The sequence below is a fragment of the Passer domesticus genome, chromosome 7 (assembly GCF_036417665.1).
Source record: "Passer domesticus isolate bPasDom1 chromosome 7, bPasDom1.hap1, whole genome shotgun sequence".
NCBI classification, from domain to species: Eukaryota; Metazoa; Chordata; class Aves; order Passeriformes; family Passeridae; genus Passer; species Passer domesticus.
This window is the reverse complement of record NC_087480.1, coordinates 53,207,631-53,229,109: the sequence shown is the minus strand read 5'-3', so window position 1 is coordinate 53,229,109 and position 21,479 is coordinate 53,207,631. Positions and strand designations below refer to the sequence as shown.

At 56.6% G+C, this 21,479-nt stretch overlaps 3 protein-coding genes across 3 annotated transcripts in view; 2 read left to right on the top strand and 1 right to left on the bottom strand.

Moving 5' to 3' along the window:
- Nucleotides 1-876: 876 nt before the first annotated feature.
- On the bottom strand, nt 877-3,402 carry HPDL (4-hydroxyphenylpyruvate dioxygenase like). Its single transcript, XM_064428712.1, has 2 exons — nt 3,283-3,402; nt 877-2,172 (listed from the first exon to the last, which is right to left on the bottom strand). The coding sequence occupies exon 2, from the start codon at nt 2,159-2,161 to the stop codon at nt 983-985; it is 1,179 nt and encodes a 392-aa protein (XP_064284782.1). The 5' UTR covers nt 2,162-2,172; nt 3,283-3,402; the 3' UTR covers nt 877-982.
- A 1,152-nt stretch (nt 3,403-4,554) lies between these two features.
- Nucleotides 4,555-7,877, top strand: LOC135305236 (selenoprotein Pb-like). Its single transcript, XM_064428707.1, has 5 exons — nt 4,555-4,705; nt 5,420-5,642; nt 5,755-5,967; nt 6,104-6,239; nt 6,870-7,877. The coding sequence occupies exons 2-5, from the start codon at nt 5,434-5,436 to the stop codon at nt 7,113-7,115; spliced, it is 804 nt and encodes a 267-aa protein (XP_064284777.1). The 5' UTR covers nt 4,555-4,705; nt 5,420-5,433; the 3' UTR covers nt 7,116-7,877.
- An 8,269-nt stretch (nt 7,878-16,146) lies between these two features.
- ZSWIM5 (zinc finger SWIM-type containing 5) overlaps nt 16,147-21,479 on the top strand; it is a 95,495-nt gene continuing 90,162 nt past the window's right edge. The window contains exon 1 of the mRNA XM_064428703.1: nt 16,147-16,840. Coding sequence (XP_064284773.1) covers nt 16,162-16,840 — 679 coding nt within the window. The 5' untranslated portion in view covers nt 16,147-16,161. The remainder of the gene's footprint in view (nt 16,841-21,479) is intronic.

Here is a 21,479-nt window from a genome sequence, read left to right as displayed (position 1 = left end):
TGTTGGGCAGCCTGTGGTAGAATGTGAAGACAGCCAACAAGACCCTTAGATCTGGGCTGGGGAGAGCAGGGATTTCTTCATTAATGCACCCAGAGCCCCTTGGCTGAGTATTAACTGCATTAACTGACCCCAAATAAAGCACCAGAACACCCCTGCAAGGGCAGATATCAGTCCCCAAGGCTTTGCTGCTCCTGCCCACGGGCTGCTCCTCCCTGGGGCTGAACAACTGCCCCCAGGGCTTTTTGTAGGGTTTCATCCTACTTTTATAATTTTTTATTGGGCTGTTCAGCACTCTTCATGCTGAGCGTGGTGCACCCTTGCAAATGCACAGTGCTGGGGGCTGGCAGGGACAGGGGACAGTCCTGGTGGGGTGCGAGGTGCAGTGATCTCAATTTTAGTGATACGCCCACTTTGAGTGATGGAAATGGCCATTTCATCCTCACCTGGCACTCAGCACATCTTAAACAGGAGGATTAAATACCCAAAGCAGTGCCTGTAAGTTAATTCTTTAATTGAGAGGAGGAAGAGGCCACGACTCGCCCTGCAGGGCTGGTCATGCTGTGGGTGGTAATGCCAGTAAGTGGCCATAATCCATGGCCTCTGGATTATGCACTCCCCTCAGGCAGCCCCTCATCTCTCTGTGTCTGGGGGTGTTTCTGTGCCAGCACACTCTTGGCCATGCTCCAGGCTCAAGTCTCAATAAATTAAGCTGAAACTAAGGCAGAAAGTTCCTTACATGTGGTTGATAAATTACTGGGAACCCAGGGCCGGGGAGCCCACCCATCCTGGGGCATGCTCGCACCCCTGCTGGACTCAGCCCTGAGCATCTTGCTCCCACACTGAGGTGGCTCTGGATTGATCTGGAGCCATCCCTTGGTCCCTGCTCACCTGGGCCATGCCAGGGATGGGATCTCTACGGTCCTTGCCCCGGGGCTGGACTGGAGAAGATGGGGAGCTGAGGGAGGAGGACTGCAGCGTTGCACTAGTGCTGCTGGTCCATGTAGACCTGCACGGCTTTCCACAGCGCCCGGATATTGCCTTCCCCGAAGCCGGGCGCTCCCCGACGGTCAATGAGCTCCAGGAAGAAGGTCTCCTCAGAGAAGATGGGATGGGTGAAGATCTGCATCAAATATTCCCGAGAGGGGCTCTCTGTGGCATCAGAGCCTGGCCGGCCCTTGTCCCCAGGCACTGTGGTGTCCAGGAGGATGCCAAGCTCTGCCAGCTTGTGGGGGTCCTGCCCAGCTCCTCGGATCTCCTCTGCTTTGCCCCCCTGGCTGTAATACGTGGTGGGGGGTGTGAAGAACCGTGCCCCCCGCTGCTGCAGAGCCCTGGTCGTGCCGACAATGTCAGTGGTGCAGAGGCCAACATGCTGGATGCCAGCCCCACCGTGCTGCTCCAGGAACGTGTCAACCTGGTTGGTGCCGTTCTGGGAGAGGGACTCTGCAAAGACCAGTTTGCAGCCGTGGGCTGGGGTGCCCTGGGCGCCCTGCAGTGCGAGGAGCAGCATGCCCACCCCCTGCCCCCCCAGCACATACCCCTCAGCCGGCCGCTCCCGGGGGTTCAGCAGGAAGCGGTGGAAGCCGAAGCAGCGCTGGTACCAGTCCAGAGCCGCCCGGGCCCCGCCCCGGGGGCAGACGTACGTGATGTGGTCAAAGTGAGTGATCTTGATCCCATCCCCTGTGGCTGAGGGGGCTCCTTGGATGGGCTGGAAGCCAGGCAGGAAGAGTCCCCGGTAACAGGATCGGTCCAAAAGGGTGTGGCTGATGTTGCCCACGACAGAGCTCACCACGCCGTAGGTGACAGAACCGGCGTCATCACTCAGCTCCGTGGGGGGCACCAGCAAGGAGCACCCCTGGCTCTGCAGCCGCTTGCAGAGCCCCGGCACATCATCCACCTCGAAGCAGACGTTGGAGGCCGTGCCCAGGGTGGGCTGGGGATCTACGTCGTAGAGGAAGTCGCGGGATGAGGTGCTGGCAGGCGCCAGGCGCTCGTTGACGAGGAAGATGGCAGATTCCCGTCGCAAGGCCAGCTGCCGGACACGCGGCGTCTCCCGCACGGCCACTGGCTGGAAGCGAAAGGTGTTGGCCAGGTGCTGGCCCCAGCCCTGCCTGTAGGGCAGGTGGAGGGAGATGAAGCAGGGGCGGCTCAGCGAGGCTGCCATGGCTGGGCAGGCTGCGGGGAGGACGCAGGGGGTCAGGGGGGCTGCTGGCCCTGGGGAAAAGCCATTCCCCCCACCTTGCACAGAGCCCATCTGTGTTTGCAAGCACAGATGCATGTGTGTGCAAACTCACACCTTTCCAATGTGTGATTTTAAATAAGTGGGTCTCAGGAGCCAGTTTGCACTGTGAAAGGGCACCCACCTTCGGGACCAGCTACAAAGAGCTGCCCAAGGATGATGCCAAACCTTCCTGCCAGCCTTCCACTCTGCTTCCCCGCCCCATGCTTGAGGTTCCAGAGCAGGAAAGCCCCAAGTCCTGGATGCAGCCCTGCAGCTCCCCTCTGGAGCAATGTGTCCTTTGGGAGTGCTGCAGGGAGGTCAGCGGGGATTCCCAGTGGAGGAGGTGTGCTGCACATGTAATCAAGATTATGGGGACAAGGGTTATGGTGGGAATGTCCTGTACCAGGAACATGGACTGGTAAACATGGAGCAACACACTGGTTGCAGCTAAAAGGCTCCTGTGCTGCCCCAGCGCCTGTCAGGTGTGTCCCACCAGTGGAGGGGAGCAGTGGAGTCATGACAGGCTCATGTGCCCTTCCCCATCCCAACAAGGACAGCGTGGAGCCACCATGCTCTCCGCAACAGTCTGGGAACAATGACCTTGCCCTAGGGGCACAGAGGAGGGACACTTCGGGAAAGTGACCTTCCTCCCCACCCATCCAAATACCTGTGATGCTCAAGGGGGAAAAAGATCTGCCCAAACCCCCATCGGAATCCCCTCTCCAGAGCACCCACTGAGCCTCTCAGACCCCATGGCATGCAGGAGCCTCTCTGGCCAGTCCTCACGGGCGTGCAGTGGGCTGGGGGCCACACACCTGCTGAAATATTCCCTTTCACCCGCCCGCTTGAAGGGGCTGCGTGCACCGAGCTCCTTCCCCCCGGCCCAGAGCCAGGGACCGCGTGGAGCCCGGCGAGCACATGGGCAGGGGCCGGCGCTCCTTGCCTGCGGCCCCGCTTCCCGCGGCACCGGCCCGAGCCCCGCTCCGCTCCCGCTCCCCGCTCCCCGCGCCCGCCCCGCCACCCCCGTGCCCGCGGACCCCGCTCGCCCTCGGGCTGCGGCTCACCGGGGTCAAGGCTGCGGGCGAAGGGGACGGCGGCCGGCGCGGGGGCGGTTCAGCTCGCTCCGCCCCGGCATGCACCAGGCACGGCGGGCCGGGCACGGCCCGGGCGCTGCGGGCCGGCCGCGGGAGCGCTCCCGGCGGGGCAGCGGGGGGATCGCCCCGGGAGAGACCGGGCCGGCACACGGAGAACGCGCTGCCCGCTGCGGGTGCCGCGGTTTGCGGGCGAAAAGCCGGCCAGGCTGAAAGCCGCGGGCACCGCGGCTCGGGAGGAGCCCAGGGGAAGCGCCTGGCAGGCCGTGGCCTGGGCTCCCTGCGGCACAGCTCGTGTCATTCCCTGCCAGCCCGAGTCCCAGGACATGAACTGGGGAAACGTGTCCCTGCTCAGTGCTGGGGTACCCGGTGGGGACTTGGGGGGAACAGCCCTGCGGAAAGTCGGGTGTCGGTCATGAGGGGCTGCTCACCAGCCCAGCCCATGGCCCCACATCCTTGCAGACACTGCTGGGCCCCTCAAGCCGCTCAGCAGCAATCCCCTCTCCCCCTGCTGCTTTCAGACGAATTCCCATTCTGTGTGTGCCTGGGATCATGTTCTGCCCCCGCTGTGACTGTGGCTGCTTGCCCTTCCCTGCCTTATCATGTTTTTGTACAGATCCCAGGTACAATAAACTGCTCAAATATTTGCAGAGATGTCCTTGTGCTGCCAGAGTGGTGAGCTCCTCTTGTTTGGTTGGGGGGTGGACTCCAGTGTCGCTGTGATTTCCCAAGGAAGCACCGACACTGCCACAGCCCCACCAGTGTGGGGCCGGACAGGAGGCATGGAACTGGACACTTGGGAGTTGCTGCGGGGCCAAGCTTGGCCTGAGAACGGCCATGGGCACAACAGAACAGCCTGGCTTTTGAGGTGACACCCCACAGGGCAGGGAGCTCCAGCACCCCGGTGTGTATGGGAGGCACCATCTTTTTGTCTGCTGAGACGGCACTGGTGGCTCCTGTGGCACCTGTGCAGGCATGGCGCTGTTGGAGGTCACCCCACCGTGGTGGTGCAACCCTTTGGTGTAAGCAGTGTCCTTGGCACGTCCCCGGGCCTCCTGTGCCTGCGAGGTTTGGAGCTGCTGTGTCCATCTCTCCGTGCAGCACCGCCTGTCACCCTGCGGCGTCAGCCCGGCACCAGGCACCGCTTTGCTCCGGCACAGCTTGGGCTGGGCTGGGCAGCAGCGCCCGAGCCCACATGGCACCGACGGGGACAGAGCCTGCCTTGTCGAGGCAGGCGGCGGTGGCCAGGGAGCAGTCCCCGCTCCAGCCAGGCTCTTCTCCTCCCTCCTGGGCGGGGAGAGTGGTCAGGAGATAAAAGGGGGACCAGGGCCAGCTGGAAGTTGCTGAAAGCTGCTGGGGCCCGGAGCGAGGGAGGACGGCAGCGAGGAGAAGCGCGGTATCGAGGGCTCGTTCTCGCGGGGAGAGGGCTGGGGAGTGGGGGCACATCCACCCTGACCAGATCCTGCAGCTCCCTCCCCACACAATCCCCTCCAGACCCATATCCTCCCCCTTGCCCATTGAGTGTGCTGGGTATTAAAGGGATGGGAATATCCTGGGGTGGGCAGAGTTAGGGGGCTGTTGGAGAACAGGGCTTCAGATGTTGGGAGACTCAAGGGCTTTAAAGGCTCTGTGTACCCCCAAAGCACTTTGTGGGGCACCAAGGACTCTCAAGGTGACCTGAAGGTGAAACCATCTCTGTCCCAGTGACTGCTCACTGGCAGATGAGATGATGAGGGCTGTATCCCTGCTCTCTTCTGGGGCAAGGATAGACCTCTCTCTATGGCTGGATTTGTTTTGAGGGATCAAAGAAATGGAGAAGGCTTGTGGGAGGAGGAGCACCTTCACCTCTTGAGATGTGGAGTGGGTGTTCACAGCCAGGGGAGAACAGGATGCTGTGGCACTGGGTGCCCACAAAAGACAGTAGCAAGGAGCCCAATTCCCCACCTCGTCCCCCTTTCCTTGCCCCCTGGGATGGAGGTCCTGGCTCCCAGTGCCAGCATCAGGCCAATACTGCCCAGAGCCCTTGCCTGTCCTGGAGCTGGGTGCAGGGAGGTATTTTGGGGTTGCAGTGGATCTGGGAGGAGAGTAACACCCCGTGCCCATCTGCCAGGGCCGGGGTCCAGGATGGGGCTGCTGGTGCTGGCCCTGGCCACCTGGCTGGGGCTGGGGCTGGCCTCGGCCTCCGAGGAGACGGCCAACAGCAGCCGGATCTGCCAGGAGGCACCGGCCTGGACCATCAATGGCTCCAGCCCCATGGAGGGGGCGGCCGGGCAGGTGACGGTGGTGGCCCTGCTGAAGGCCAGCTGACAATTCTGCCTGAGGCAGGCCCACAGGTGAGCCGCGCTCCCCCTCCCCACAGCCACCCCCGCACCTCGGGGGCGGACGGCAGCCCCTGCCCCGGCAGCCCCTGCCCCGGCCGCCCCTCCCAGCGCCTCCTTGCCGCAGCCTCGGGGGCCTGCGGGAGCGGCTGGCCCGGCAGGGCTTGGCCCAAGTCCGCTACATGATCGTCAACGAGAAGGCGCCGCTGTCCCGCGCCATGCTGCCCGAGCTGCGGCGCCATGCCCCGCCCGGCGTCCCCGTCTTCCAGCCGGAGCAGGAGGACCCTGACGTCTGGCAGGTCCTGGGGGGTGACAAGGACGACTTCCTTGTTTATGACCGGTGAGTGTCCCCCGACTGGCCTGAGGCTTTACTGGGCGTTACAGAGCGTTTGCTGGGCTTCCACAATCTCCTCTCGTGGCTGGGCTGAGGGGATTCCAGACCCCGTCTGGAGCCAGGCCGTGACTTCTCCCCTCAGGTGTGGCCGCCTGGCTTTCCACATCCAGTTGCCCTTCAGCTTCCTCCACTTCCCCTATGTGGAGGCAGCCATCCGCTCCAGCCACGTCAAGGACTTCTGTGGCAACTGCTCCCTCTACCCCAACACCACCCAGGAGGTAAGAGCTGGAATGCTCGCTGCAGCTGGGATCCCTGCTGTCCTTGGCACTGCACATCAGCAAAACCAATCTTATCGCCATGCTGGGGATGGGCTCTGGGTTGGCAGCTGCCCTCAGATGTGTTTCAGAGGGAAGGTGAGGGAAGGTCTGGAATAAGGGCACTTAAATAGGTCAGAGCTTTCCTGCTGAAAAGGAATTGACTAAAGGGGTCATATCCCATGTCTGGGAATGCTAACTAGGACTGTTCCCGTATAAGAAAGGGCAGGCAGTGGATGCAGAGGTGGCAAGCTCAGAGCAAAGAAAAGGCTGTAGCTCTGCGCTTGGCAGGAGATTACTCACTTCCCAGGAGAGAAATACATCCAGAAATACTGAATGCTAATTCCTGTTTCTGGACCACAGGCAGCTTGAGCCAAGGGACACAAGTGTAGAGGCTTGTGCCCTGTGTGCTCCAGCCTCTCTTGTCCTCCCTGTGCCCTGGGCCAGGGCTGGAGAGCATTTGCTCTGACCCACAGTTTTCTGATTGATGAATGCTGCTCTGCCTTCTTCCCAGTTCAAGCTGTGCTCCCAGGCTTTCTGCTGGGTTCTGTGGGTGTTCCCATACCACGCCAGCCCTTGTGTTACTTTCCTCAGGCTAACAGCACCCTGGAGGGCCTTGCAACCCCGAGCTCCCTCCCTGAACATGAGGGGATGGAGTCAGAGACCCCCATCCACCACCACAAGCCCCTCCATCCTCACCACCATCATGAGGTCAACAGCGAGAGAGACACAAACCCAACTGAGGACCACAAACCTGCTACCCATGCCCACCACCACCACGGAGACCATGGCCAGCTCCACCACAAGGGGAAGAAGCAGAAGGAGGGGGATGAGGATTAAACCAGGCTGGGCAGCCTTGCAGAACCCGGTAGTGTGCAGACGACCCCAACTCACTTCACAGAGGCATGGAAGGACTTGCTTTGGGCTGCTGGTCACCAGCAGCGCTGGTTTAACAACTCCCTCCAGCAAACCCCCTGTGGGCTGCCCTCCTACGCTGTGATAGGGATGGAAATTCCCCTCGGACCCTGCTCAGTGCTGCATTTTCAGCCCCAGGGCTCAGTTCTGAGCCTTCATCTGCCACTGCCTGCCTTTCTGTGCTCAATGAAGCCCGCTGTGCAAACCAGGAGGTCCCTGGTCACTGCTGGCTGACACTGCACAGAGCAGCGGGGCGGGGCTGGAGGGGCCAGAGCTGGGATGGGAGCAGCACTGCTGGCATCCTCTGCCCATCCAGACACTCCTGGGTGTGCTGGAATGCCTGGGTTTCCTGGCCAGGGAGCGAGGGGAAGGACAGCGTGTGCCCCGCAGGACATGGTCCCAGGGGACTGAGGGCACGAGGAGCGGTGGGATGTCGCAGCTCCCCACGGTACCAAGCCCTGTACCCCGTGGCTGTCCCATCCCCGCAGACCGCGCACACGGGTATGTGCAGTGGGGCTGGGTGGCCGCAAGATGGTGGCCTTGTCCCCTCTTGGAGACCCAGGGGCTGTGTGCAATGGGCACAGCTCGGGGAGGACACGGTGAGGATCCGGAGGTCTGCCCTGCGGGTAAGCGAGGTGGGAGGGCAGCGTGGATGTCCGGAGTGCGAATAAAACCTCTGTGAAGTGACCACTGCTCCGTTTGGCCTCTGGTGGCCCCGGGAGGGGTCTTGCTCAGCACCGGTCTGTGCCCTGGGACAGGGAGGGACACAGGGCTGGATGCAGACCCCAAGGTGCAGCAGTCAGACATGGTTTACATCCCCCGAGCAGAAGTTGGAGGTAAAGGGGTTGAAGACTGAAGAGAAGTCTTCTTCAAGAGAACACCCCATCTCTTCCTATCTTCTAGCTGCCTCCCAGGGTGGGAGTCCAGGACATTAACACTGTGCTGCTTGGAGGATATTTGGCTTGGCACCTCCATACCTGGCTTGTAGGTGTGATGTTGGGGTGCCTGCCCCAGGCTGCTGCTGGTTCCCACATGCAGTCCAAAGCCACCATGGGCATTTCTCCCCAATGCCCAGACCAGTCCCCATTGCAGGCACATCGTGGGGCTCCCCACCCCAGGCAGTGGGTGCTGTGCCCCTGGCAGGCAGTCACACCTGCCTGCAGCTTGTGGTGCCCCAGGCCTGTCTCTGCCCTTTACATCCATCGTCCCACACAGCCCTACTCAGCACCTCTCCAGGCCCTGCAGCCTGCGTGGGGAGCAGAGAGATGATTTTCTGCTCAGTGTTTTCATGGTGCTGTGTCCCAGTGCTGGGTTTCTGCACCCTGTCTCCGCTGGAGGATGCTCTGCACAGTGACTGGGACAAGAACCAGGGTGAAAAGGAGCTGTTCCTCACAGGGATGAGAGCAATGGGATCAGATGTGTCTTTCTTACCAGCCAGGCTTTCCCGTGGGGTGCTGGCTGAGACTGTGCTCCCCCTCCTCCATCTCTCCTCCCCCTTCCTCCTCTACCTGCTCCCAGTAGCCTGCAAGGGCACCTCTGTCTGCTGCTCCTGCCATCAATATTGAGGTTATCTTTTTCTTCTGGCAGCTGCTGTAATTGAAACAAAGCAGGCCGGGCCTCACGGGCTCGGCTCCTCTCGCTCATTTTGCTGGTGCTGCTGAGACAACTAATTCATCTTATCGATGCATGGTTGGCCTCTTTTCCACCAGATGCAGGCAGAGCAGTCTCCCTGCCACAGCTGGTAGGAGCAGACTGTGTTCCTGTGACGTGCTGCTGGGTGCTGCTCTTATCCAGCCTCTGGTCCTTGGCTCGCCTCAGCTGGGTGCTGGCCACCAGCAGAAGATGCTAGAGGAGCCAGTCAGGGAAAGAGGTGCAGATTGGAAGGATGCTGATTACTTTAATCTCTTTCTTTTGCCTTCTGATGCATTATCAGCACTTGTATTAAATTCCACATCCTTTCCTTGCACAGCTCCTAAAGGTGTCCCTGCCAAGGAGGTGACAGGTGATGAGTGGGGCGTACATGGATTGGCATTCCCTCACTGATGACCAGTGCTGCAATTAGCCATGGCAGAGAGAGGGATCCCATCTGGTGCTGGGTGTGTAGTCCACTGCAACAGCTACCATTTGGTTACCTCCTAGCAGACAAATTTCTGGCCCTGAAAGCTTGGGTGGGCATTTTGCCCTGGGTAGAGATATTGAGGTGTGGGAAAGAGCTGTCACATTGTTTGGATGAAGTCCTACATGATCAAGCAGGGGCAAGGCTATAGGGGAAACTGATCCTATTCCATATATTATTGTCCAAAGACCTGAAGGGTTTGGGGTGCCACGCTTGGGGCCCCTATGACAGGATTCACCCCTGAAAGATGCCAGAAACCTGGAGCTTTGCAAGTCCTGTCAGGGTCTGTACTCCTGTGATGCTGAGGGAGAGTTTTGCTCTGGGTGGGGTGGAGAGGGGTTTTGGGGGAGGAAACAGGCTCTCTACATCACCAGTGTCTTGGAGAGTGATGGTGTAAGTAGAGTCAGAGAGCTCCAAGGAATCCTCACCTGTTGGGGCTGGCTCAGCTGGGGGGTCAAGGGCCAGAAACAAGGGCTGACTTCAGGTTCTAGCAGTCCTTGGTACCCCGTTATCTGTGGCTGTGCCACCACCCTGGAGGAGGGTGCACCATGGTACCCTGGTACCCATGGCTGTGCCACCACCCTGGAGGAGGACAGATGTCAGTTTCATGTCACATGAAGCCTTGGCCCTGTGTGCTGCTCCTGCCGAGGGCCGGGCAGATCCTCTCGGGAAAGGAGGAACAGCCAGTCCTAATGTCAACAGAGGCCTCTTGTGCAGCGATGCTGTGTCAAGAAGAGGAATGGGTCCCTCCTCCTCCGCCCATTCATCTGGCAGCCGGGGCTGGCGTGCTGCCAAGCCAGGCTGCTTTGGAAACATTTCATTGAGGAGGCAGCTGAGCCTAGGAAAACAGAATGAAAATATACAGAGGGATCACTGTTGTTAGGCAAAATAAATGCAGGCGGCTGCATTTTTGTCCCCCAAGTCCAGCCCAGCCGGGCCCCTCTGGCTTCTCTGGGGTCAGGGTGGCTGCTGCTGCCTGGGGGTGGCAGCCATCCATCTCCATTGTGGGTTAGGAGCTGGGGAATGAGACCTGGAGAGGTCATCCGTGGCTTTGGCCAGCTTGCTGATGACCCTGGTGAAGAGGCCCAGATTCATTTTGGTGTAGCGTTGCCCAAGGAGATGGGACAGAGCAGAGAAACAGCAGCAGGGATGAGCCAGCAGCAGGGACTCGTGGTCCCTGCGTGGCCCCCAGTGCAGGGGGGTTGATGGAAGTGATGCAGGGGCTGCAGAAGTGAGTCAGATTTTGCCCATGTTCATCCCCATGTCCCTCTTCAGCACCAACCATGGGACCAGACTGGGCAGGAGGCCCCCAGCAGGACAGAGTCCAATCCCTATGTTTTCAAGGCCCAGTTGCTTGGTACGGCCCATCTTCTCTCTGCTGGCAGAGGGAGAGCAGAGTCATCCCAAAGCAGTCCCCAGGGACAGAGGGTGAGGTGCCTCTCTGACTTTGGAGCAAAGCTGCATACAACAGGTTTGCCTCTCCTGTTGTTTCTTCCTGTAACCTCTCCTTCCTCCAAAGGCATTCAAGCCACTCCATGGCCATTTGATGACCTACAAGAGACTCATCCCAGCTCTTTCTCTCCCTCCTGGTGGGTCCAGAGTGATTTGGGGGAGGCAGAGCTGGAGCCCCAGCCCCATGGGATACCAAGGCTCTCACCCCTGCATAGCTTTCTGTGGCATCACCTCCTCTCTTTGTCCGCCCAGCACAGTCTGGTTCTGTTATTTACAGCTCAGATCAGGGGGTTGAAAGAGCCCAGTGTGAGCAGAAAAAGCCCAACCCACACTCTGGGAGAGACATCTCACCACGCCAGCTCATGCATGGATTCTCAGGCAGGTGCCCAGGGCTGAGACTGGATCTTGCCCTGCTCCTTGTGTTTGTAGGAGCTTTGCTAAGACTCAGGCTCCCTCCTGCTCTCCTGCCAGGAAAGCAGACAGCAGGATAATACTTTTCTGCTGTGTGAGGGGTGATTTGCCGTGTGTCTCTCCACACGGCTCTCCTGGAAACAGGTTGACTGTGAGGCTGGCTTCCCAAATCCCGCTGCTGAGAGCAGCCTGGGATGATGGCAGATGTGACAGTGAAGGCCCTCACTGCAGCTGAAGAACCACAGCTTGGTAGAGCTGCCAAAATGCCTGACTTCAATTTCCCATCCAGCTGGACCCTGTGATCCACTCATGTTCCAAAGCCAGGGCAGACCCCATACTAAAGGCTAACAGAAGTGTTGTTTACCCCTTGCTTTGCCATCATTTATTCATACTCTTGCAGCCTGAAAAAATTATCCCCCATTTAATTTAGCATCCCTAATTCAGGGGTAGGGACTTCAGTGGCTGAAAGAGGGAGGTGGTGGCTCAGGAGGGTTGTTTTCTGCTGAGCTCAGCCCTGAGACAGCCAGCCTGGCTGGGGTGGACATCTCTCCAGTGTGGGACTGAGTAACTTTCTGGAGCAGTCTGTGCTTTTAAGCTCTGTGCTGGAGAGGTGGCTGTTCCTCCTGGAAGCCAAGGGTCTTCGCCCAGCAGCTCCTCTGTGCTTAATTGCTGTCTGCACAGCAAATGCGTTTGCTGGAAGGGTGCTGAAATCTCTGTGGCAAGACAGAGGCTCAGCACATTGTCAGTCTTACAGGGGCTGGGGGAAAGCAGCCCTGGCAAGCCAGAGATGTAATGTCATGTGTGGGGGAAAGGGAACAACAGCTTCTGACAACCAGAAATCTCTGTCTGGGTACAAGGGGTGTCTGGGTCTGCATCATCTCAGCCTGAGCAACCACAGGGACACACAGGCAATTCGAGCTGTTCCTGGATTGACATGAGGGCTAGAACAGCCATCCCACACCTGATCTCGGAATTCAGCCTGTGCTTGGAGAGGGGAGATGGTACTTTCAGTCCTTGCATTTCTCTTTTGAGTACACAGACAATTGCAGTCACACCTGAAGGAGGTCTTTGAGCTTGTCAGATCTGGAAAGTTTCATAAAATAACTGGCTGGCTAGCAAAAAGCCACTTTATTAGAGTCCCTGCTGGAAGAGGAGCACAGCAATAACTCAGCGCTAATGAATCAGTGGAGAATCCACAGGGGATTTGAACAGTTTGACAGCAAAAAGCTCCAACTCCAGTCTGTGCTTTGTTGGAGACCTTACTAGGCACTGGAAAATCTAAAAATGGTGCTAAACTCCATGGGCAACCAAATCAAGGTGTCCCTCCTCTTGGTTGCAAGGCCAAATATTTCATAAGACAATGCTCTGTGTCTCATCCTGGACATTGGATCAATGGGGGTGCTAAGGAATAACTGTCCTGGCCAATAGATTCCTCTGCTCCCCAATGCATTAAGGCAGGGGAGCTGCAGCTACTCGCTGTGTCATTTCCCTTCTGCCTCTGCTCTGAACAGCATCAGCAACTTAGGAAAGGCAGAAGCAGCCACACTTCCAGTGAGTACTGTACAATGGAGAGTAGCAGGCAGTTTGGCTGCTGATAAACCTGTCTTTGGCTGCTTTAGAGCAGCAAATCCGCTGGATGGCTGGAGCAGGAGCTTGGTGTCTGCCTGCACTTTACTATCCTGTTCTTTTCCCATCATTAATTGGCCATAAAGTTTCTTCTGCCCTTGTGTTTCTTCATCTGTCACCACAGGACTTCTCTGGTGCTCCCTGGGCCTTGCAAAGCTCTGCTGTCATCTCTAAAGGCTCCACAGTGTCACTTGTGTTAGTGAGGGCATAGCATTGACTGTTGGGAGTCAAAGCAATGTCAAAGCAGCATGGGGGCATCCAAGAGAGGGGAGGATGCCCAGAGAAAGGCAGTCTTTCTGCTGAGGATGGAGTTTGGGCATGATGGGGAGAGAGGAGAGCAGCTACACAAAGGTGTGCAGGTGGGAGCAGCCAAGGAGGTGACATCCCCTTGGGCTGAGATGTGGCACCAGCCATCATTTACCTTGATTGCCATAAAACAAAGCACAGCTGCCAGGAAACCCACAGAGGCATCTCATCAGCACCCCTGTCCTTTCTCCTTTTTATAGTCCTTGAATTTAGTTTCTAGGAAGATGAAAGCGGTTTTCTTACTCCACAGCACCTCCACCTTAAAGCTGGACTTCTGATTGAGCTGGCACCCAAAGAATTTCTGAGGATATTGCATTGCATTGCTGCCTGATTGTGGTCTAGAGCCCCCGGGGCTCCAGCCCCTTGGTCAGTCAATTTTCTAGCCAGGGACTCAAAATAAAATACTTCCTGGAGCCAGCAGGAGAAATCAGCACTTGATGGATAACACCAGTGATGAGGCCAGAAGGGCTGGAGTTGGTGGGTTGCAGCACAGGCAGACCCTGACCAAACAGTCCTGAAAGCAGGAGGGGAACCAGGGCTGCCAGTGGCTTAGCAAATGGCTGGGCTCAGGAAAGCGTGCAGTGAATTATTGATGTACCTGGTTCCAGGCTCTGAATGAGCAGCATCAGGGGCTGGGCTGGAGGCTGACATTTTGCATCCTTCCCCAGGGAGAAGAGATCTGTCCACGTTCCCTGGGAGGAGGAGAGCTCCCCCCTTTGCAAAATTCAAGGCAGTGATGCAAGGCACAGGGAAATATGGGGAGGAATGGGGAGCAACAAATGTTCAGAATGAAGAGAGAGAGGAAAAATAGATTGGTTTTTCTTTGAAATAACATGCTAACCCCCCAGAGACAGGCTGGCCAGCCACTGCACCAGCCTTGCTTTGATTTGAGTCTGGATTATATGTTTTATGCAATGAAAAGTCAGCTTATTGGTAATGAATAACATCCCTGCTTGGTCTGAAGTCTAAACTCCTCTTTATTGGCACTGTCTGGGGACGACGTAAGTAAGGACACTCAAGGTTGTCACTAGGTGAGCTCTGCAGCGACTGGTGACAGAGGGACCAGACAAGCTGGGGTGCTGTGTCCCAGCTCCCATGCAGTCTCACCCTCTGCCTGAGCGGCCCTGGCAGCTGCAGGGAGACACAGGTGCCAGCAGAAATTCTGTGACACCAGAGCCCACAGCTTTCAGCACTGGAAAATCCAGAGATTGCTGGACTCTTCTCTGCCAGGAAGGTGTGCTCCACCTTGGGCCTGGAGGGTGCTTTGGGATGGCTCTGTGAGGTCCCTCTGTGCAGCCAGGGAGGGGCAGAGGTGGACAGAGCCCTTCTTTGTCACCCCAGGACCTGTCATCACAACAGTGAGCAGAGGTGATGGACAAAATGCCGTACTTCTGTGGCAAGTGCTTCCATTGCAACAAACTCTTAAAGAGAGCAAAATGGCCTTCAGGGTTAAAGAAATGGGGATGTGATTCCGGTGGAAAATCTGTGTACAAACAAATCTGGGTGCAGCTGCTGCCCCAGGCCAGTCCCTGCCACTGCTAGCACTCATTACTTTGAACAATACCAACAGCAGCAAGGAACACCTCAGCCTTCAAGGAAAACCTCTTCCTGACCTTTATCGATTAGCTTGTGGCTTACTCTCTAAAATGGAGATCTCTCATTGCAGTAGCTCTGCCTGCTCTCACCACCTGCCTGAGACCTGATTCCTTCCCTCCGTGTCCTGCAGAGGAGACCTTGGGCTTGGAGGTATCTCGTGGCAGAGCAAAGGCGCATAATTATTTCCTGTTCCCTAATTGCATCGCCCTGTTATTCCAGGAAATGTACTCTTGCTCTGTCAGTAAGAATAAATAGGAGATCTCTGCAACAAGGGAGTAACCGGTAATGGTTTAGATGTGACTGAACTGCAGATAGGAAGGAGTTGGTCTTGGATTCTCAAAGCACTGAGAATAATAGCAAGAAAACTGAACTCGGAGACCTGTGAGCTCTGCTCTTCCTCAGAGGTTTGTCACTTAAATTTAGACAGGACACAAAACCAGAATCTATTTCTGGGGAAAATCTTGGAATGGTGTCCTGCTGGACACAGCAGCAAAGCAATGTGTAAGGGTGTAGAGGCCCAGAGAAGTGGACTTCAGTTGCCACAGCCCTCCCCGCATCAGCCCCACACAATGCTGGTCCCAGGGGTGCTGCCAATCACCCTTGGCTGAAAGCAGAGGCTGGTGAGGAGTCAGCTCCCTGGATTTTGGGATGCCAACTCAGGCAGTATGTGCTGAATATATTCATATGTCCCTTTAATGTAATCCCACCTGAGAGCACAAGAGAGCTCCTGGAAGCCAGCAGTACCTGTTTTTCATCTCCTCCCCCAAAGGCCGTGGGTACTAAAGGACCTGGCAGTTCCTGTGCCCGAGGACCCTGTTATGATGTGTGGGACGAGCATCTTCTCCAGAGGGCTTTAAACAAAAAGCAAACCCTGCTGCCCATGGAAGGGCAGGACACTGCTGTCTGCTCTGCTCCTCGCTGTAAAGCCGTAGGTGAATTACGGGTGAGGCTGGGTGTTGATGTGTGGGTCAGACTGGGCTCCTGAACCGGGCACCGCCGGGCACGCAGCAGGAGCGGTGCCGGTCCCGCCGACACCCCCGCGGGAGCGCTGCCGCTCCAGCGCCGCCGTGCCCCTTTGTCCCGCTGGCTCAGCGCAGGCTCCCGGCGCTCGGATGGCTGCGCCAGCCCCTCACCCACCAGCGCCGCGGGGACCCGCAGCCGCGGGTCTTTCCTCCCCGAGCAGGGGGACACAGCGTCCCTGGCGCGTCCCCCTCCCGCCTGGGGACGCGGCCAGGAGGACACCGGGCGCTGCCCGTGGCCGTGCCCTCACCACCCGTGCGGCAGCCGGGCAGGTGCCACAGGCGGCGGTGCCCCGACGGGCGCGGGGGCGGGCGGGGGGCTGCGGAGCGTCCCGCCCCGGCGGGGCCGGCTCCCGGCCGGCGGGACCACCCCCCCCGGTCCCCGCCCTCTCCTCCTCCTCCTCGGCGTCTCTCCTCCCCTCGCCCGGCTCAGTCGGTCGCAGCCATGGCGGAGGGAGGAGAGGGAGAGGAGCTGCTCCGCCCGCCGCTGCCCGCCGGCGCCCCGGGCCCCAAGCGCTTGTGCTCCCGGGCCTGCCCGGCGGGGGGCACCGGGGCCGTGCACCCCCGTCCCGGAGCGGCGGGGGCCGGCTCGGCGGGGCCGGGCGCGGGGGCCAGCGGGGCCCCTCCGGCGCTGCCCGGCTGCTGCCCCGCGGCGGCGGCGGGGCCGGCGGGGGCCGCGGGGCCGGCGGCGGCGGCGGCGGGGCCGGGGGGCGGCGGCGGGGGCGGCGGGACCGGCAGCCTGCTGCAGCCCGAGTCGCTGCTGGACGCGGCGGCCAAGCGGGTGGCGGGGAGCTGGGCCTTCGAGCGGGTGGAGGGCCGCTTCCAGCGCATCCCCGAGCCCGTCCAGCGCCGCATCGTCTACTGGAGCTTCCCCCGCAGCGAGCGGCAGATCTGCATGTACTCCAGCTTCCAGCCCGGCCGCGCCGCTGCCGCCGCCTCCCCCGCCAGCGCCGCCGCGGGGGGACCCTCGGCCGCCGCCGCCCCCGCCCCGGCCGGCGAGGAGAGCCCCGCCGCCGGCCCCCCGCCGCCCGCCGCCCCCGCCGCGCCGCAGGGCGAGGGGCTGCCCTTCCGCCGCGGCATCCGCCTGCTGGAGACCGGCGCGGTGGACAACGTGCTGCAAGTCGGTGAGTGCCGGGACGGGGCCCCCGGGGGCTCGTCTGTGTCCGTTCCCGTCCCCTCCTCCCCATCCCCTCCTGCACTTAAGCCTTTTGTCTGGCGCGGTTGTGGTTTGACAGGAAAATCCTGCCCCGGGGGCAGGGACTGCCGTGCGCTCCTTCGGGAAGATGCCGGCTTGGGGTTTGAGGGGGTGGGAGGGCGAGGGTGGCCTCCCCCCTCCTCGGGGGCTGCGTCTGCCCGGGGGTCACTGGCAGCTGCCCGCCGCTTGAACGCCGTCCGTCCAGTCCGAGGGGGAAAATAAAGACCAGCCCTCCTCGCCCCCCCCTTCCCCCGCAAAGTGCCCGTCGGGGGGTTGTGTGGAGGGCACGCAGCCCTGCTGCCCTCCCCGACCCCTCAGCCGCTGTCCCTCTCACGCCTGAGCACCCCCACCCGCGCTCCCGCGGGGGTCCTGTCCTTTCCTCCGCGAGACGGGCTTGTAAGCATAATGCATCTCTCCAACAGCTCCGAGCGTTCTTCTTTGTCCTCTCCATCGGGGGCTTTCCCTGCTTGGAACATCTCTGGGGGTGGCAAAGCCCCCGCTTTCCTCTTCGCAGCCCCTGCACGGGCACGTCCAGCGGGGCCGGCGGGGGGGAACGGGGGGCGCGGTGGGGGTGACAAGTTGGGTGGACCCGCGGGTGCCACCGGTGACCTGGCGGGATGCGCGTGTCGGGGACGGATGCGCACGGCCTTCTCACGCTCGTTCGGTGTCGAAGGGGCCGTGGGAATGACGATGGGAATAATGGCATCGTGTTTTCTCTCCATGGGCAGGTGGCTTTTGTGTGCGCTGTTGGAAGGGGGATTGCCGGAGAGGAAATGTTCCTCTTCCCCCGTCCTTCTAGCCCCTGTCCCCGTCTGAAATCCGCATATATTTAAAGAGAAACAAATTGGGGTGTTTTACATAGAATAAGCCGCTCCTCGTTGTTATTGGAAGGGATTGAAATGCGCGTTCCCATTAAAATGACATTAGGCGAGAATTTGTTTTGCAAATGCGAAATGTAAATTCATTTTGTGCCAGGGTATGGCGTGAATGAGTGAAGGGAGGGTGGTTTTTGTTGTAAGGAATGGGTAGTTAGCTCTGTTTATTTAAAGAGCCGTTCTTCCTTTTGGGGAAAAAAAAAGCTGCTTAAAAAAATAATAAAAATCCCATTTGGTACAGTTTACATTCAGAAGAGCATTATCAAAACATTTTCCATTTGAGATGTGAGAATAGGAGGCAGCAGAAGAATTCTCCTCCCACCTCTGAGGACATGCAGTGAAAATTCCTGAAGCACAAAAGGTTTTTCTCTGAGGATATGATTATACCCTTTTTTTTGGCGTGAATTAATATTTTGTAAGGGCCGTGTTAAGATGATTAATTATTCTGTTTAAAATACTGTGAAACTCAAAACCAAATAATTTTTTTAGAAGGAGAGGAGTAGCTCTTCAGGAACTTTAAAATTAGGGGGTAGAGAAGATAATAGCTTGCTGAGGGTGATGTTTTAATGACCTGCCCACCAAGGTGTGGATGCAGTGAGCTGGTGTGGGAGTGGGAGATGGATGTGATGGTTGCCTAAACCCAGGACTGGTTCAGTACAAAGGAATTTTCTTTTAAAATCAGTTTTTAAATTTATTTGTCTTTGGAACGTGGCTTTGATGAGCCTTTATCCAGTTCTGTGAAGGATCTGGCTGAGCGCTGGGGTCAGGTGCACGCAGGACACGAAGCAGAGCAGTCCCATCCCAAAGTGATGTCCAGTGCTGGTATCCAGCATCCCATCTGCCCCGTCTCCCTGCACTCCCTGCTGCTCTGGGCGAGCCAGAGAAGGGACAGGATGGTCCTGGCTCTGGTGTTTCATGTCCCCCCCGACAAGTGTAAACCATGTCCCCAGCTTTGAAACCAGAGCTCGCGCTCATTGTCCTCCGAGCCGTCAGCTTTTTAGATGAAGCAGCACGTTCTGGAAGCGCTCGCCGCAAAGTCGGTGGGTGATTTATCTCCAGTTTCCACAGCCCCAAAGGGGCGTGCGGGATGCTCGCCATGGGAATTTGCCTTTGGAGCTGGCGGGGGGAAGGTTTGGGTCTTGGCTGTAGTGTGGCTCCTCTTCACATGGCAGTGGGTGGGTGACGTGGGGTCAGACACCTCTGTTTTTGTCCCAGGAGCAGCCACGTCACAGCCTTGCAGCCCTGAGCTGGAGGAGGAAAATTTACATCAAACAAAGGCTGTGAAGGGCTGTGTGTTTATAGACGGGAGGCAAGGCTGAGATGTCCTCTGCCAACTTTCCACATCCATCCTGTGGATGCCTCTGGAAGGTGAGGTGGAAGAGCTCCAGCCACCAGAGACACAAACACTTTGTGGCTGTGTGTGTTTGCAATTAAGATAGGAACTTGGGAACCATTATGTCTTGGGAAAAAATAAAAACTCCAACCCTGGCTTCCTTGATGCTCTCCAGCAGTAAATCAAAACTACTGTTCCCCTCTAAGGATCCCTTTAACGGACACCACCGGCTCCCGGTGCCATGACCTGAGGTTTGCACAGTTGAGATTTTCTGTTAATAAAGATCAGATGTTTATACAGTTGTGTTTCTGACTCAGACCTGTGAAAAAAATAGGGACAGTACAGATGTGAAATTCCTTCTCTGTGTGGTTGGAAAAATCCTTTTGAAAAATTGTCAGACAAAATCCAGGAGGAATGACCTTCTGGCAGTGGAGGATGATGTGGAGGGGTGAGGGTTGTGCTTATGGGCACAAAATACTTCAGGCTTTGGCTCCTTCGTGCTTATAAAGCTGGCAGGTCTGAAAAAAATATATATGCCACATTATCAACCAATAATTCCTTCATGCTTAGTAAAACTTAAACGAGGCTTAAACCCTGATCTCACTGGAGTCATTAAATTGATTTTTTTTTTCCCCTGCTCAAAGAAAGATCTTGGATGTTGAACACAGGCATCTTTGTCTTCTTAAAAACTGCTTTATTATTATGTGTACAGATCCCGTCTTTGTGTGTGTGTGGTGTGTGGGTTTTTTTTCTTTTAATTTTTAGACAAATGACAAAAGCATGCAGGAAAGGAATGCAGAAATGCCAGGCTTAATATAAAGCATGCAACTGCGCTGCATGCCGGGAATCCTAAAGGATACAAAACCTTTAACGACAGCGGTTAATTTTTAACAAGTTCACTTGCATAAATATTTATGAACAAAAGTTTTTACACTATTATCTCTTGGGTTTTTTGAGAGAGAAAAGACCTTTGGTGGATTTTGACAGTAAGCTGTGATCTGGCAGAACAAATTCATGTTTCTCGCCTGTGCTCCCCAGCATGGTATAATATGGTTTGCCCTCGAGTGGTCTGGGATGCTGATGGGTGGGCAAATGTTCTGGGTAGTTTTAGGGGGGAATTCTGCTTTTTCATTGGTTTTACAATGACTTAGGAGAGGAAGCATCGAGCTTTGTGTTGTTCTTTGGATTGTAACCAGCCGCTTAGGAACCTACACGGTATGTGCTCCTTACCCACAGATAAGCCTTTGTGCCCCGATGGGAAGGTATGCGGTCCAGCCATAAGTACATAGGCAGAATTTACTTTTGCTGTTAGAATAACAATGAAGCAGGGCTTTAAAATGCTCTGGCTTTGTAAACACTTGGAGGGAGCCTGTTTCTTTGAAACCTGCAATTAATTCTGGATATTTTATCTGATGCTTTGCAGGTCAGTCATGAGTACCTTCCCATGTTTCCTAGTCTGGTATCTATGCTGGTCATGTAGATGCTGGGGTTTTTTTAACCTTGCTTCACCAGCCTTCTGACTGGGCAGAGGTTAAGCAAGACCTGATACCTGTAAATGATATCTGCAAATGCATTTTAATTGGACGAGTTCAGATTTGGAAGCTTTTTATTACGCTTCAGTTTTCAGCTTGTGTTGGTCTACATTTGTAATGATGCCTGTTGAAATGTAGCTTCGGAGGTAAAAACACCAACAAGTTCCAATGTGGTTGAAACCACTTCTAGCTTTTTTTTTCCAAACTATTTTTAGGTTTTAAGCTTCTTTTTTTCTTCTCCCCTTAAAATGCTCACTTTTAGGCAAGCGTTTGGTTTCCTGCCCTGGTGACGTGGTATGGAGCAGAGTATAAATTTATATCCAGTGGTGTGTTGCTTTATAGAGCTGTTTATTTTGGGGAAAACACTTTGATGGGGCTCTCTAGGGCGAATTGTGGTTGCTTTTGTTTTGTGTAAAGATTGGTCTCCTCCTGGGTCTGGGTTTAAAGCTGTATCCGGCAGGAGCAGGTTTGGAAGGAACACCATGGGATGTGAAAGGTTTTTTCAGGTTAAATCCTGGTGTCCTGTGTCTGAGTGCTGCTAAGGGAGTTTAATTTTTTTGTATCCTTTTAGTTTTTGTGTGGGATGCTTGTTGTACAACATGTATCCAATTTGCTAATTAATTTTTACTTTGTTTTTCTTTATGGGTAGATTACTTGATCCTACCCTATGTATTAAAATACTTTAAACCACATAAAAGGAGCTGGCAGAGGTTCATTAGCCCTATCATGATGGAAACTCTTGTACATTTTAAATATACATTAAGCTCTTTAGGATTCTAATTATCTTTTTCTTAACATATATAATTAAAACAAAGTATTATTAGGCAT

Excerpts from the sequence above, each read along its gene's own strand:
- HPDL (XM_064428712.1), bottom strand. The coding sequence starts at position 2,161 with ATGGCAGCCTCGCTGAGCCGCCCCTGCTTCATCTCCCTCCACCTGCCC.